The 14,926-nt window shown below is 53.5% G+C and overlaps 2 protein-coding genes across 3 annotated transcripts in view; both read right to left on the reverse strand.

Annotated features, from left to right (window-relative positions):
* The window catches only part of ABCF3 (ATP binding cassette subfamily F member 3), a 7,182-nt gene extending 4,741 nt beyond the window's left edge, over positions 1 to 2,441 (reverse strand). The window contains exons 1-7 of the mRNA XM_046659639.1: positions 2,321 to 2,441; positions 1,944 to 2,091; positions 1,732 to 1,811; positions 1,202 to 1,248; positions 890 to 987; positions 666 to 788; positions 238 to 504 (exon numbers count right to left, since the gene is read on the reverse strand). Coding sequence (XP_046515595.1) covers positions 238 to 504; positions 666 to 788; positions 890 to 987; positions 1,202 to 1,248; positions 1,732 to 1,811; positions 1,944 to 2,091; positions 2,321 to 2,393 — 836 coding nt within the window. The 5' untranslated portion in view covers positions 2,394 to 2,441. The remainder of the gene's footprint in view (positions 1 to 237; positions 505 to 665; positions 789 to 889; positions 988 to 1,201; positions 1,249 to 1,731; positions 1,812 to 1,943; positions 2,092 to 2,320) is intronic.
* A 2,179-nt stretch (positions 2,442 to 4,620) lies between these two features.
* AP2M1 (adaptor related protein complex 2 subunit mu 1) lies at positions 4,621 to 13,710 on the reverse strand. 2 transcript variants are annotated; one of them, XM_046659374.1, is made up of 12 exons: positions 13,575 to 13,710; positions 11,458 to 11,574; positions 9,346 to 9,611; positions 8,520 to 8,602; positions 8,107 to 8,112; positions 7,771 to 7,906; positions 7,543 to 7,684; positions 6,933 to 7,052; positions 6,693 to 6,828; positions 6,492 to 6,589; positions 5,871 to 5,982; positions 4,621 to 5,229 (listed from the first exon to the last, which is right to left on the reverse strand). In XM_046659374.1, exons 2-12 carry the CDS (start codon positions 11,529 to 11,531, stop codon positions 5,095 to 5,097), a joined length of 1,308 nt encoding a protein of 435 aa, XP_046515330.1. In that variant the 5' UTR covers positions 11,532 to 11,574; positions 13,575 to 13,710; the 3' UTR covers positions 4,621 to 5,094. The 2 variants fall into 2 exon arrangements, with proteins under 2 accessions (XP_046515330.1, XP_046515331.1); XM_046659375.1 differs by lacking the exon at positions 8,107 to 8,112 and having other exon boundaries at positions 13,575 to 13,615.
* Between the last annotated feature and the right edge of the window lie 1,216 nt (positions 13,711 to 14,926).

The following is a 14,926-nucleotide window of genomic DNA, read 5'->3' on the forward strand; positions in this document are numbered from 1 at the left end:
ATGCACTGGGACACCACTGGGACTCCACGGGCTGCCTTATTGCTGGGACAGGAATAGAGTATAGAAAGGACTCGCTCACAGCACTGTGGAAGGAACAAGGGCTTTATAGCCCCACAGTGCCAAGTTCTAAGATCTACTGCTTACTGGGATGGGCATGCGAATTTCGGATTGTGACAGTATGGCAGGCACTGTGTTAAGGACAGCTGCTGCTAGTTATTTCCTAGTCTGAGTCCTCACCTGCCAGCAGCAATCTGGGCGCTGAGCTCCCGTTCCCGCCGCAGGAGGTCCTCTCGCACAGTGTCACTCTCCAGCACACTCTGCAGGGCAGGGGTGTCATCTCCAGCAACCTCCTGCTCTACATGCAGCAGGGAAATGTGGGCTGGGACCCGCAGGCTCCGGGTAGCCAGCATCTTTAGCAGCGTCGTCTTCCCCAGCCCATTCCGACCGACCAGCCCATAGCGGCGGCCCCATGCCAGGTTCACATCTGCACCAGTCAGCAGTACCCTGCAGGGGCAGTAAGAGGAAGACAAGGGTACTCTAGAGATAAGGGCACAGGAAGTTTAACAACAGAAATCTAACATTATTTTTAGCCCCACTTCATCTTCCCAAATTCTCCATCAATTGGAAAAAGAAAAATGCACCCCACCCCCCCGTCACTCCCTCACCTATCGCCAAAAGACACATCAAAGTTCTCAATTCGCACATCATAGGATTTGTTCTTGCCAGATGATTCCAACCGACTCTCCTTTCTGCTGCCTGCCTGGCTGGCTGATGCCTCTTCCAAGACTCTTTTAAAAGGAGAAACAGATAGCTTTTAGCACTCCCAACCACCTTTCCATCCCAGTAGAGACTGCTCTACTCTTTTCTCAGTCCTTCTTGCCAAACTCACAGAGGGTTGCTGGTCTTGAGTGTGTCCTTCTCTGAGCGCTTCTCCTGCTTTGCCTTCAGTCGAGCCTCAGCCTTCTCTAGCTTCTTTGCGTTCACTGTCTGAGGGTCCAAACACAATCATTTCACCCTAGTTTGTAGGCTCAGAAAGGAACCCCTAGGGAAAACTGTAAGTTAACCCTCTCAATTTACCCATGATGAACTGAATCAAAGACTCAGGGAAAGACATAGTCAGAAATCCCCCAGAAAGATACAGTCAACTCCCACTCCTACCACAGACAGAGCCCCTTCCCTTTCTTCCTCCTCTCCTCCTCACCGAGAACTGTTCCCTCTTTAGCAGTCCTGGGAGCTTGGCGCCAGAGTCTGTAAGTGATAAGAAAAGCAGTCACCTTCCCCCGAGAGAAGGGAAACTAACATTTTGAGCTGCTAACATGAACCAGACACAAAGACATTTAAAGAAAAGCCTTACAATCTTGGAGATAGCTATCATCCTCCCTGAACTTTATATAAAAACAAAAACACATACTGCACAGGTTAAGGGTAGAGACTGGAGCAGATAAGCAACTCTTACAAGATCATGCAGTTGGTTAATAGGTCGCAAAATTGGGGGGTGAACCCAATTCCAAGGCCCATAAACTCCCTACCATAATCAAGAACTTGGAGAAGTCTCCAACCCCTACTCCCTTCATCACTGAGCTCTTTTGCCCCTCAGCAAACATATCAACTAGCTTCTACAACCTTGTCCAATGGAAAAGAGGTACCAGGAGTTCTGAGCTCCAAGGGGCAGGTGGCTGGAGGCTGAGAAAAAGACAGAGGGGAGCTAATTCAATTTTCCCTCACTCTCACCGTAGTTTTCTGTTATCTTTGACAACTGGATGGGGGCGTCTAGTAGCACCTGGCTGTTTCCCTGGCTCTGTGGCTCAGCCCTTGAGAGTAGGGATAGAAAGCGCCGAGTTAGGAGTCGAGGCTACGACCATCAGACCTTTCTCCCTCACGTCTTGTCTCTCGACGACCCGCCCTCCCATCGCCCCGAGGAATCCCCCTGCCCAGGCACATACAGGCGCAGAGTGTTGTACATGCGCTGGCACACGGCCCTGATGCCCGCGTCATCCTTGCTGTCCCCGGACACTTCTTGCAGCAGTTCCCCCACAGCTTCCACTAGATCATCCACAGACTCGAAGTCTGCGCTGCCGCTGTGCAAGACGCCTGGGCGCGGCGAGGCAGGATAAGGAAGATACCGGGTAGGATGGACATACAAGCAGTTTTAACCCCCGAACCGTGGGCCCAATCCGGGCTCCAGACCCCACCAGCCCTCGGGACGAGAGGTCATGCAGAGGGAGGCCTAGCAGCGGTCCCCAAAACTGCCCTCCCTTAGTCTTTCCCCTTCACGACTTCCACTTCAGCCTCCCTAGCGCGCTGATTCGGTTTGGCTCACCCGTCACGTAGTCGAAAACCTGTCCGTCAATTTCGGGGAACTCGCTCCGCAGGATTTCAGCGCAAGTCGCCATGTTCCAGCCGGGCTCCCGTCCGCGCAGTCGCCGTGAGACCTCGGCCAAAGCCCGCCCCCTGCCCATTCCCCGAAAGCTCGTCCCTCCTTCCAAGGCGCATGCGTAGCGGTGACGTAACAAAGGCGCCGAGTAGGCCGAAACCGGTGGGCGGGGTGAACGGGGCGGAAGGAACCGTGCGCAAGCGCTGCTCAGCGTCTACGCCGGAGCTGTCCTCACTGCGCTTGCGCAACTCCTTTTCCGCTGAAAAATTAGCCGCATGTGCGGTTCTCGCTGCCTTCTGGGAAGCGGAGCTCCCAGAGGCTGTGGGGGCGGCGGCGTTCGCGGTTTATCAGGGCGCGAGACACCGACGGTCTGGCAGGTGGGAACCTCCCAAGAGGCAAGCAGTTGAGAAGGCACATTGGCCTTGGTGGGTTCTCTGCGTTCCTTTCCGGCGCGTCTGCGGCTCAGCTGGGTCCATCTTGGAACCCGCCGAGAGCTTTGCTGACTCACGCCGGTCCCTGAGCTCTCAGAAGCCCCCTGTACAGGTCTGTGCGGCCGCGGGTTTTGTTCCGGTCCCCAGGCCCCAAGGGCTTGTCTCAGCCTGGTGGCCAGCCCGCCGCCGACTTGCACAGTCCTGTCACGCTTGACAGCTCAGCGGACCTCCTGCGAATCATGCCCACTCAGTCCTTCCACCATCCTGGGCACAACCTCTCCTGCCGCCGAAGGGCGTGAAAACTAGGTCCACAACACGGCCTGTGTAAATTAATTGGCATTTTTTCCCTACCTACACCCAAAGCAGACTTCACTGCACTCTGAATCTCAGTAAATGACTGTAAAAAGCTATTTCCTTTTAGTGATTCCCTCAGGTGGAAGTTAGGAATTTTCCCCAATTGATGCTACTGCTTTACATTTAACGTGAATATTCTTCCAGCCCGGCTCTAAAATTGGCACCTAGAAGTACATCATCCATTCCTCCTTTTGCCATTGTTAGGAATCAATCTCGATATTTAAAGTAAAGCTATTAAGTCTCTAGATCTAATAACCACTTTATAGAAAATACAGGGAAAGAGATATCCCTACTGGGAAACTATAGAACTATCTGGTTTCTTCAACATTGCAAGAGCTGAGGGAGAACCTGTGGTTCATAAGTTTTAAGAGCTTTCACCAGCCGCAATGGACTTGTTTGGATCCAGATGAAAGCTGTACAAAATTTTATAGGGCACTTGGATTAAGTATGAACACAGATTGGATGTGATATTAAGGAATTGGCCGTGAGTTGATAATTACTGAAGTTGAATGATGGGACATGAGGGTTCATTATATTTTGCTACTTCTGTTTATGTTTGAAATTTTCTCTGTTAAATGTTTCAGGTTTAAAAAGGCTGAAACCAGGGCCGGCACAGTGGTTAAGTTCGCACATTCTGGTTCGGTGGCCCAGAGTTCGATGGTTCAGATCTCCGGTGCGGACATCGCACCACTTGGCAAGCCATGCTGTGGTAGGCATCCAACATATAAAGTAGAGGAAGATGGGCACGGATGTTAGCTCAGGGCCAGTCTTCCTCAGCAAAAAGAGGAGGATTGGCAGCAGATGTTAGCTTGGGGCCAATCTTGCTCCAAAAAAAAAAGAGGCTAAAACCAAGCAAGCGAAAACTGGCAAGGGCAAACCTGCTCATTTTATCTTCTCAAACACACCAGCAGGATATGGAACACTCCCCTCAGGGACTAGCCCACCACAGGATTCTTTGGAGAGGGGGAGGGACAGAAGGGAGGAATTTTGAAAAAGGCCTGGGGAGCGTTACATCTTTGGTTTTACCACCCACCCACCAAAGTTAGGGAAGCCTGGGTAATTAGGAAGAGGATTGAATTAAAAGGGCAGTCAGTTTCTCAAGATGGCTTGAAAGACCAAAAGTAAACCTTGCTTAATCTCTGCTAATTAGAAAATACCAACCTAAAGCTGGGGGCGAATTAGGGAAAGAATCTCTACCCTGAGGGAACCGGGGCCAGATGGGGCTGCATGCCCTTAACGCTGTTTTCTTCTCAGAAGAGACAGGAGACCTGGGCTAACACATCAGGATAAGAGCTTGCATGGTCATGAAGGAGCCTAACAATTGAGACAAGACAAGGGAAGAGCCTTGGGAGAGTTCAGAATAGAAATCTCTATTCAAAGCAAGCAGTGCAAGACATCAGAAGAGCAGTCCCACCAGTTTCCTTCCCCATGTAGCTCCCATATCAACACTTAGCCAGCAACTCCGCTCTATAGAGTTTATTGGGTTTATAACTGGACGAAATCACACGTGTACAAAATGAAGCTCACACTATCCCAAAGCAGAGTAGGGATTGAGGGCTGGGGATCTGTTACTGGCCTATGGGGGAGCTCTGAGGTGAGGGGCAGCCAACCCTCCCACTCCAGAGATGTGGCCACAGGGGAGGGGAGGAGAGGGAGCCCACCTGGCTTTGGTCACAGAACTCAGAGCCTGGTATTGGGCCAGGGCAGACAGACAGATGGAGGAGCAGGAGCCCCAGAAACCACCCTGCCCAGGGAGCCCAGGGACTGCTCCACCAGTCCTGCTCTCTATGTGGTTGGTCCAGACCTAGACTCAGGGGCTGGTGCAAAGGGAAGGCAGCAAAGCAGGAGGGAGGAGACACTGATGTCTGGTGGCCGGGGGCACCCGGACCTGTGGAAGAGGGTGGGTGGGGAGGTGGGCTAGCTGCCACTAGGCAGCTAGCAGCGGGTCTCATAAATGCCGCTGCGGCCAATGTAGCGCACCCATTTGATGACATCATGGTCACTGTAGTTCAGCTTCGGTTCAAACACCTTCAAGTAGCGCACCTTGAGGCCAGAGGGCGCGAATGGCACCTGGGCAAGGGACAGCTCCAGTTAGGAATGTGGTCTTCTTCTCACAGTTCCTCTCTGGGAAATCTGTAGTCCTGCCCTACCTCATCTCTCTCTACTACAGGCATTTGAATGATTGTCCTGAAAGAAACTGGGGGAAGCTGAGGTAGTGAGGGGTCCTCTAAGAGATTACTACAGAAGAAAGCATATCCAAGACTAACTAGCAATCATTTGGGTTTGAAGTCAAGCCCTGCCTGTGATAACTTGAATCAATTCCTTTGATCAGCAGGAGGCAGCAACCAAAGACCTGCCTTAGAACATACTTATCCTGCTCAATATTATGGACTTAAAAAATAAGGTGGAGAAAATTATACGTCTAACATGCACACAGCAAAGTCAGCCCATTTTCCTCTCTGTAAATAAACTTTGTGTTTTATCCAACATTGAAACAATCTCAATTTATCCAAAGAATTGCCCAACGTCAAACCAAAAGAAGTCAAAGATTTCTGTCCATGTGAATACCAATTTCTAGTAAGAGGCCTGAAGGGGGAAGAAATGGATCTATAAATTAAAGTCAGTTCTCTCTAGGCCTCAGTTTCCTCATCTGCAGCTGGTAGGTGCAGAGGTTGATCTGAATGATCTCTAAGGCCCCTCCTCTGCCATACCTCAAAGTTCATGGAAATAGGGGGTCGAGCCCATTTCTTCTTGTCATTGGTGGGCAGAAGCTCAATCTCCGCGCTGATCTGCGATTCCTTCATGCCTGCCATGCGCTTGATCCTGGGAACACAGGGGCAATGGGTAGCAAGTGCCCGTGATAGCTTGGAGGAGTTTCAAGGGTTGGGGGCGCAGTTCGCCCTTTTGTAGGGGAGGGAGAAGAGAACCCAGGAGCTTGTGGGAGGTGCTAGGACAAGGAAATGTGGTGAGGACTCTGATAACCACTTGCTATGGAACCTTGAGTCTGCTATTCCTTTAGCACTGGGCTGCAGTTTCTGCTTAGATACATGGACATGCTCTCCCTGCTCTTTGTCTACTTCACAGAGATGTCACAAGGGCCAATGGGGAAGCGTTCAAGCATCTTGATAAATAAATGCGTGCATGCACCCAAGCGCAGGCCTGTGCATACTCACACAGAGGTATAAGGGGTGACAGCAGAAGCAGAGGCTCCTAGAGAAGCAGACAGGCACCCTCCCGCAAAACACACACTCTCAGAGGATAAAAGGTAAAACTTAAGAGGGTACACCAAGTCATTTCGAGCCCTGCTGTGGCCTCATGAAGGAAAGACTCACTTCCACACGATGGCGTTCTCGCTGGCCTTGTACTTGGCCTTCCCCTTCATGCAGATCACCTGTACCCCACTTGTGTTCAGTGGGGTTGGGATCCTCACCTAGAAGTGACGCACCTGTCAGAGAGCTCTATTGAGCCCTGACATCAGTTGCCTTTATTCCTGGAGACAAGTGCTTCCTCCTCCCCAAGTCCCTTGTCCTCACCTCAATCTTCTGAGCCAGCAGTGAGGGCTTGAAGTTGGACTTGATGACCACCTTGACCTCCAGCTTGGTGCGTCCCACTTCCCGCACCAGTGGGATCACCCGGAAAGGAAGGATGATGTCCTTGGTGGTGCGATACCTTTGGAGGAGGGGGAAGCAAGGTTGGCACAGTAGAGCCTGTCCTCCTCCCTTTCCCCAATCTCAGCCAGCAGCACCCCCTGCCTCCTCACACCCCTGTAGCACCTCATGAGCTCAAACTCTCCATCTGGTGGGATGAAGCTGATGCTGCGTTCAGAGTCAAACTTGCTGAGTCGCACACACTGGTGGAAGGTGCAGTCATCAATGGCAATTGATTGCTTCCCACTGCAAGCAGAAGCAGAAGGGCAGAGTGGCAGGAGAGTTGGGCTGGGAGGCTATCCCACCCCCAAAGGCTGCCAGAGCTTGGGCGAGGCTTTCACTATAGTCTATGGAAAGCTGCCGGAATGCAGCTTTCTGACTCAGGGGTCCCTGCCCCAGAGTTAGGGATGAGGGGGAACTTTGCAAGCTCATCATCTGGAGAGCTCTGCTGCTTGGGACCCAGAAGTTTCAGGCACACTGGGCAGAGGCCATCAGTATGTACAGAAGAGCCTTGGTCCTGGGGACCGAACAAAGCAGCTTACTCTCTGAGTAGGATCAGGACAATACCCTCATCTCTCTTAACACAGATGTCAAGAGCAACCAGCCAAGCAAACCCTTTGGAAGAGAGAGTTTGCATTACTGCAGAAATGACACCCAGAAGGAACTTGTGATTCACCAGGCCCTGCTCAGCCCTCCAAGGTCCACCCCCTCCCACCAGCTCCCCTGCCTCAGGCACCTCTTGCTTGTTTCATCAGCGGTGCCTTTGCCCTGCTTCTCAATGACAATCTTGTCATTCATCCCAAACTTGCACTCAGGCATGCCACTCAGGTAGCTCTTCATCACCACCCGGCCTGACACATGGGCGCTCAGCACCTGCCCTGGTGATAGATAAACCGGAACACCTGAGTCAGGACCAGGCTCCTGTCCTGGTCCCCCTCCAGCTTCATCACAAGAGGGCCCTCACCCTGTGGAGACATGAGGAGGTTCACACTCTCCAGCACATCCAGGAAGAGCTCATTCCGGCGATACTTGATGCCCTCCCGCCGCCAGCCAATCTGCCCGGTCACTTGGCTGGTGATCTGGGACTGCTCTTCTTTCGTCTGCGTGGGGGATAGAGACAAACACCAATGGCCTCCCTCCTCTCCACCTTCAATCACCCTGTCTCTCTCCCAACTCTACTCTCATCCCGCCTCCCTTCTAGTCCCCACCTGTAACTCGTCTTCCCCCACAAGCCCTACGGTGCAGGGCCTGGAGAAAACGGAGCAAAGCTGCAAGGGTGGAAGCTGAGGGAACAGCTTACCTGATGCTGGAGGCCACAGGGCCATTGTGGTGCCCACAGGAAGCAGTAGGGGAGCACAGACGGGAAGAGGCAGGCAGAAAAGAAGGAGGAGAAGCTATGAGTCCTGGATCCTAGAGGAGGGCCCAAGCGCTCTCCTGCTGAGGAACACCAGGCCACCAGAGCAGCCACCCCCCTTCCCCGAGCGCAGAAGAAAACTGCTTGAGCTGCATTCCCGGTAACAGAGGTGCTGAGTCTGCTCCTGGGGTGGGAGAGGGCCACACAGAGCAAAACAGGCCTGCAGTCACAGCAGAAGGCTCAGGCCAGCACTTCTTGTAAGAGGCAGGCTAATGAGTCAGCTACCACAAGCCTTAGGGGCCAGCTGGGGTGAAGGGAGGTTGGGCTCTACCCTGACTGTGGGTGTACAATTCGAGTACCTGGCTCTTGATGCCCTGCTGGGTGATGAAGGTTTTCAGTGCGCCTGTCTCTGAGTTCTGTGGGTAGCCAAAGTCCAGGATCTCTGCAGAAGGAAGGAAACCATCAGTGCATGGAAAAAGCTGAAGGCTCATTCATTCCAATCCCGCCCCTGGCCTGGATGGTCGGGCCAGCACAGCTTCAGAAGAGTGTGGGATCATCTGCAGCAAAGTCTTCCAGCTTTCTAGCATTTACTCTGGGATTTGTGCTTCATGAGAAAACAATTAAAATGTCAGATTTTTTCTAATAGAGAAAGTCAGCAGATGAGTCACATGGCCAGTGGGTGAGAGGTCAAGAAGCCCTGAGCCTTTAGAAAACAGAGATGTTGGAAAAGTGGAAGGACTCTGTTCACTTAAATCATACCTCACAGGTGAACAGAGATAACAGCACACACCCAGGGACTAGACCTCACCGTCCCCCAGGCTCTGAGGCAGCTGTTGAGATGGAAAGCTGGGAGGACAGTCAGTGAAATAAGGCCCAAACCACAAAGGTAAGAGAATGAAATGTTCTTAACTGCAAGAGGCCCAGCCACCAAACCCCTGAGTCAGGCTCCTAGCCCCCTGAAAGACCTTTTGGTCTTCCCCCATCTCTACTCGCTAGCCTATTTCTGTGTTCCATTTCAGAGCAGCCTTAAGGTCTGGATTTGGACTGGCCTTCTCAGGGCTCAAAAGACCAGAAAAGTCATGAAAGAAAGTTCAGAGGGCACTGGAGCCTCAGACGCGCTCCCACCTCCACGTCAGGCCCCATCAGGTTCATCCCCACCTAGGCCCACCATCCCATCAGCCTCACCATCCAGCAGCTCATATATGAGCACAAAATTGTTCTTGATGTTCTCCTCGCTGATCTTGCCAAAGTAGGCGGCCATTACGTCACACATCTTATAGAGGAATTCGAAGACCATGGCAGCATTGACATTCTGCTTGGTGACTGCTGCCAGCCAGATGTTGGACCGCTTAACATGGAAGAAACTGGTGCGAGCGATGTTGGTGACGGGGCTGCGCACCTGCTGCCGTGCATGGATAACATTGACCCGAAAGGCGTCCACTGCGTTCCTCCTGAAGGAAAAGGGTGCACAGGGGCTGCTCAGCACCCAGGCAAACTGCACTCCGTGGGGATCAACCACAGCTGCTGACAGCCCCACCCTTCACTGCTGAAGTCTGACACGTAATCTAAAGCCAATGCCTAAACCACTGAGTGGTTCCCTTGTGACTCCCAATGGGGACATGGGAGAAGGGCCAGAGCTGGGCTGGTATCTGAAGACCATGAGAGACAGGGAAGTCAAGTGGCAGTGACAGGAAGACAGATACAACCTTAATAAAGTGAGGTCCATCAGGTGTTCCTGACTCCCAGGCCTGGCCCCAATTTCCCAGCTGCCACCTCTCTAGCGTCTCAGTAAGCTCCAGGCCTAGATGAGAAGACCTTGCTTCTTCTCCCGTCTTCCCACTAGTGATTGCACCAGTAGGGAAGGTTGGCTCCTCCAGAAGCTGAACAAACCCAGCAGGACTTCAGAGAAGGCTCTTATCTACTGAGGGAGAAGCACCAAGGGGCCATGGAGCTGGGCCACCCATTCTTGTCCAAGATCCAATTCCAGGGCAAGTTCAGGGAATGAAAAAGTATGAAGAAAACAACGATGGGGGGCAGGGCTCCCCACCCACCTGTGCCTGGGCGGCAGCTTGACAGGCCGCTTACCTATTGCTACGGCAGCCAATGAGATGGGATGAGAGAAATGACGCCAGCAAGAAGAGGAGAGTGACAGCAACGAGAGAGAGGGTTAGACACACAACACACTGGGAGGTTGGGGGGTAGCACACACCATGAGGAGGAAGCAGAGGAGGGACAGGCGAGGGGCGGAGAGCACAGGAAGGCATGCAAGACGGTATGTGCCCTGGCCTCGGCTTAACCAGGTCTACCCAGGGAAGGAGGGGGTGCAGAGGGGTGTAGCCAGCCAGGTTCAGGCAAGCCAGGCAAGCCACAGCTCTAGCTCAGGCCCCCCCCACCAGCCAATGGACAAACAGCCACAAAGGCCAGGCCAGCCCATTAGCCAGGGAGCCGGGAGCCAAAGAGCTAGGGCCCTGCAGCAGGCCCATTCTATAACTATCCCAGGCTCTTTGAGGAAGAAAAACAGGGCGGCATGAACCAGAGGAGGATAATCTCATTAAAGCTGCTGAGGCCAGGCCATGTCCCCTCAGCAGGAAAGAACAGCGGCATGCAGGGCAGAATGCAAAGTAAGGCTGTGCCTCCTTGTTAAGGTCTGAGGGACCCAGAACAAGGAGCAACTCTGGGTCAACTTGATAGGCCAGAAAGGGCAGCATGGCCTCCCTGCCCTTCCCTCAGTGAACTGCAGAGTGCCTCAGGCTTGCTCACAACCTCTCCTCCAGGAGGGCCCAGAGGAACTGAAAACAACTGAGTCAGCAGCCTGCCTCCTTCTGAGAAAGGGAGTGGGAGAGGATTCGGCAGCCTGGAGAGGGTTTCAAGAGAATCCAGGGAAGGCTCTCACCATGCGAAGACTTAGATTGATTAGCACCTCCAGTCTGGCCACTAACTCCACCCACTGGAGACTGATCTCCCTCTACCTCAAAGGAGGAATCAACCTGCCTGGGGAAAAGCATTCATCTCCAGCAACCAGGTCTGTCACTAAGGGAAACAGGAGACAGGAAGGACAGGAGTCCCTAAGACTATGGGGCCACGCCATTCCACAGGTCCCGTCCAGCAGCTAGCAACTGGCTGCCAAGCCAATACTACCAGACCTAATGGGAACCAGGCTGTACTAGCTGAGCTTCCAGGATGCAGCAAGGGGTGGGGGTGGTCCAAGTCAAGCCTCGGGAGGAAAGACCTGGTCATGCATGCTGGGGAGGAGGGATGGGGGGCTGGGGGCACAGCTGGCTCTGCCAGGGGACTCACCCGATGTCATCTCGGTAGACCCGGGAGATGAGCACCTCCCCCTTGTGATTATAGATGAATAAGCCTCCAATCATGGCGGCAGCTCAGTCTCCGCAGCCCATCGCTCTGAGAACAGACCTAGGACAGGCGGGGGCAGGGTAAGGGAAGGCCTCAGAACCCCCGCCAACGTCCCCTGTGGGGCTGGGCAGGTCAGTGGCTGGCCTTTTTTCCTGACTCAACCCTTTAGCAAGTGACCCTGCAGCCCTCCCAAGCATGCTCCTCCCCTTAGCCAGACTCCAGTTCCTGTTTATCCCATACTGGAAAGGAGAAAGAAACGGAGAGGGCCTGGAGCCCAGGATTCTAAGGCCATTTTGACCCTCCCTTTTCTGGGGCAGAGCCCAGAGAGTAGCGCTCCTCCCACCCCCCGCGGAGCAGAGCTGAACTCAGCAAGGATCCTTTTCCCCTTTTCCTGTGCAGATTCTCACCCAGGCTCTAGCCAGTGAGTCACTGCGAACGCCTGCCTGCGGCTGCAGGAATGGCGGTAGAAATTACTCCAACTGGTTCAGGCCTGGGGCCCCCAGGCACAGCTTTGGGAACACCCAGTCTCTCAGGCTCCATTACCCTTCTGTAAGGTGGCAGGGCCTGAACCTCCGGCCTAATTCACATAAGTCTAAACATTCCAGGAAAGGGTGTGCAGGGTGGGGAGAGGAGGAGAGAAGGGAGGCCTTAGGCCCTGACATGGACCCAGGAGTGTGGCTCCTGCCTCTCCCAGGCAGTCAGATAAGCAGGCAAAGAGCAGAGCAGGCAGGCCTCAGCCCTGGCTGACTACACTTCAATGACCCAAGCTACTTATGAGTTATTTTTGAGCCTCCCTTTCAAAAAGGGAGGCTCCCTTTCAGCTCCCAAGTACAATAAAAGTAAGGGGGGTCGGGTGGGAGGCAAGTCCTTAAATTAAAATATCCTTCCAGCTGAAATTCTGTGATTCCAGACCCACAACATAACTCGCTTCTGGCCTGAGTGCCTGTAAGCAAGGGGTAGAATGCCTCAATTATCCAAATTATTTGGGTCAACTCATTTAGATTGTTTACAAGGAGAAAAAGGGTTCATTTAGTTCTAGATTTCTTGGATTAGCCCTTGTATTAATTTCACAGCGGGGAGTTCAGCAGACTTTTCTAAACTGGAAAATAAAGCCTATTCCTGTGGCCGTCAAGGTCTTCCAGATGCAGGGAGAGGTCTCTCAAGGTGGCAGACTCATCCCATCCCTCAGTCCCAAAGAGGCTGGGAAAGGAAATGCAAAATGGAGGTCGAGCCCGGGGCAAAGAACCAAGTTCACAGGTACCAAGTGGTAGGGAGCTCAGGGCACCAGCGAAGCACAGGGGGGCCCAGGACTGGAACGGAATATTCAGTTAAGGGAAAGACTGCAGCAACAGCCAGACCGTATGCCCAGGCGAGCCCTCAGCAGCCACAGGGCTGGCGGGGGCACCCGGAGAAAGTTTCCAGTATGGCAAAGGTCAGGGCCTTGAAGAGGAAACACGGCAGGGAGGGACTGACAGTGGTGAACAGGGGAAAGCCGGGCAGACGGAACCCGCTTTGGGGTTCAGAGGCATTGGGGGGGGTGGCGCTTTTCGCCCTGGGGAGGAGAGGAAGACATCGCAGAAAAAGATGGTTCCACGGGGTGCGGGGGCTGTCATGGGTCTGAGAAAGAAGAGCCGCGGGGTGTCACTCAACTGGGAGGAGGGGGTGCCGCAGGGTGGAGGCCTGTCACAGTTCAAGGAGGCGGCACAAGGGGGGTGTCACTGTCCTAGGAGTGGGGGAATTGTCCTTGCGCTGAGAGGAGGCGGCGCCGAAGGGTAGGGGGCTGTCACGATCCCAGGGAGGGGGGCGCCGCGCGGCGGGCCTGCTCTGGGAGGATTCCAGTAGGTCTCCCTCCCACGGGAGGCGCCGGGCGGGTCAGGTGGAGGGCTCTGCTCCCCGCCCGTCCTGCAACCGCGCCCCGGGCGCTCCCGCCCCGCCGTCAGCTCCCTCCGGATCTGAAGGCTGAGGCCACCCCTGGGTGTGGGCAGCTTTCCGCGCAGCAGAGAAGGGCAAAGCGGGGCAGGCGCCCTCCCTCACCGCGTAAGGCCAGATCCCAAGCTCACCTGGTGTCCGCGGCCCCCTGCTCGGCCCGCCAGGCCACTCTCTGGATCCCAAGATGTCCGCCCGCCCCCTGCTCGCCTGCCCCCTGCCTCGGCTTTCACCGCAGTGCCGCGGCCCCGCCCCGGCCGTGGCTGCGCGTGCGCGTCCGCCTCCCGCGCAGACTACAAATCCCGTCAGGCCCCTCGGCCTTCTCGCTTACAATTTTAAGCGCTCCAAGGTTAGCAAAACTACAACTACCGACTGCCTTCGAGAACCTTCGAAGTGGGTAGGCGTGTCCTGGGAAGGGGTAGGAGTGGCTGTATTCAGCCCTACCCAAAATACACATCACAGCGTACGCTGCTCCACTCAGTTCATTTTCCTCTCTGAGCATTCTGGGAATTGTAGTATCTGGCGTCCCTCCTCCTCCTTTTTCTCTATTTCGGAGAGCCTCAGAGGATTAGTGCCATTTGTTGAAGCCCAGCTGTTAAACTTTTGATTGCTGTAGGCCTTTTCTGTCTTCAGAGTCCAAGGACTAGCTGTCCTCACAAACATACGACTTGACAGAGTGTTTGTGATGAATTTACTGCTTCCTAATACCACCTCTGATTCTCTCAAGCTTTTTTCATCACTTATTTGCTCGAGACATGAGTCTTTTCCCAGGGATCAAGACCCAAGGAAGCGGGCAGGGAGTGAGGAGGCACATACTTGGAAAAAACTATCTAAAGCTTTTCAAGAATATGCCCAGTGTTCCCCCTCAGCTCTACCTGTGTGACTGTGGGCTCAAGGCCCGGACCTGTGTGCCTTCCAGTGACAGGCATCTACGTTGCTTAGAAAACTGTTGACAAGTTGAATTTAATTGGACATGGGATTTGAAATCCCGTCTCTGATGAACTGAGTTAATCTTCACAACCAAGCTGAGGAGATAGAGCCAACCCTGGAACATGAGAGGCTTGTGTGGCTCTTGCAGGACCTGAAGAAAATTTGTTGGCTCTTCTTTTCTGTAGGGAGACATACCCTGCTGCTTTCCCTAGGCAGGGCTGAGCGGTCATGAGAGGAAGCGCAAGAAATGGCAAACCGGGTTTCAAGCCATACTGTCCTTAGCATCCTTCCACCAGCAGCCAGGATGTGGCAGGATGAAGATCTCGCCTCCTTCAAACCGTGGTCACAGCTGGAAGCCATTAAGTGACCAAATACAGGCACTTCTAATCCTTGAACCAGCATTCAAGGCTTCACTCCTACCTTTCCAAATACCTTCCACTCCTACCTTTATCTTTGGAACATACCCTAAGCCCTTATTAATTTGGAGTAAATAATAATGATAATAATAATAATAATAGCTACCATTTATTGAGCACCTATTCTACTGTGTGCCAGG

Source organism: Equus quagga, chromosome 4, assembly GCF_021613505.1.
Source record: "Equus quagga isolate Etosha38 chromosome 4, UCLA_HA_Equagga_1.0, whole genome shotgun sequence".
Classification (NCBI taxonomy): domain Eukaryota; kingdom Metazoa; phylum Chordata; class Mammalia; order Perissodactyla; family Equidae; genus Equus; species Equus quagga.

Coding starts and splice junctions, on each gene's coding strand:
- AP2M1 (XM_046659374.1), bottom strand. CDS start 11,531: ATGATTGGAGGCTTATTCATCTATAATCACAAGGGGGAGGTGCTCATC. Junction 9,612..11,457: donor GTCTACCGAGATGACATCGG/GTGAGTCCCCTG, acceptor CTTTTCCTTCAG/GAGGAACGCAGTGGACGCCT. Junction 7,685..7,770: donor CCTCCTCATGTCTCCACAGG/GTGAGGGCCCTC, acceptor ATCTATCACCAG/GGCAGGTGCTGAGCGCCCAT.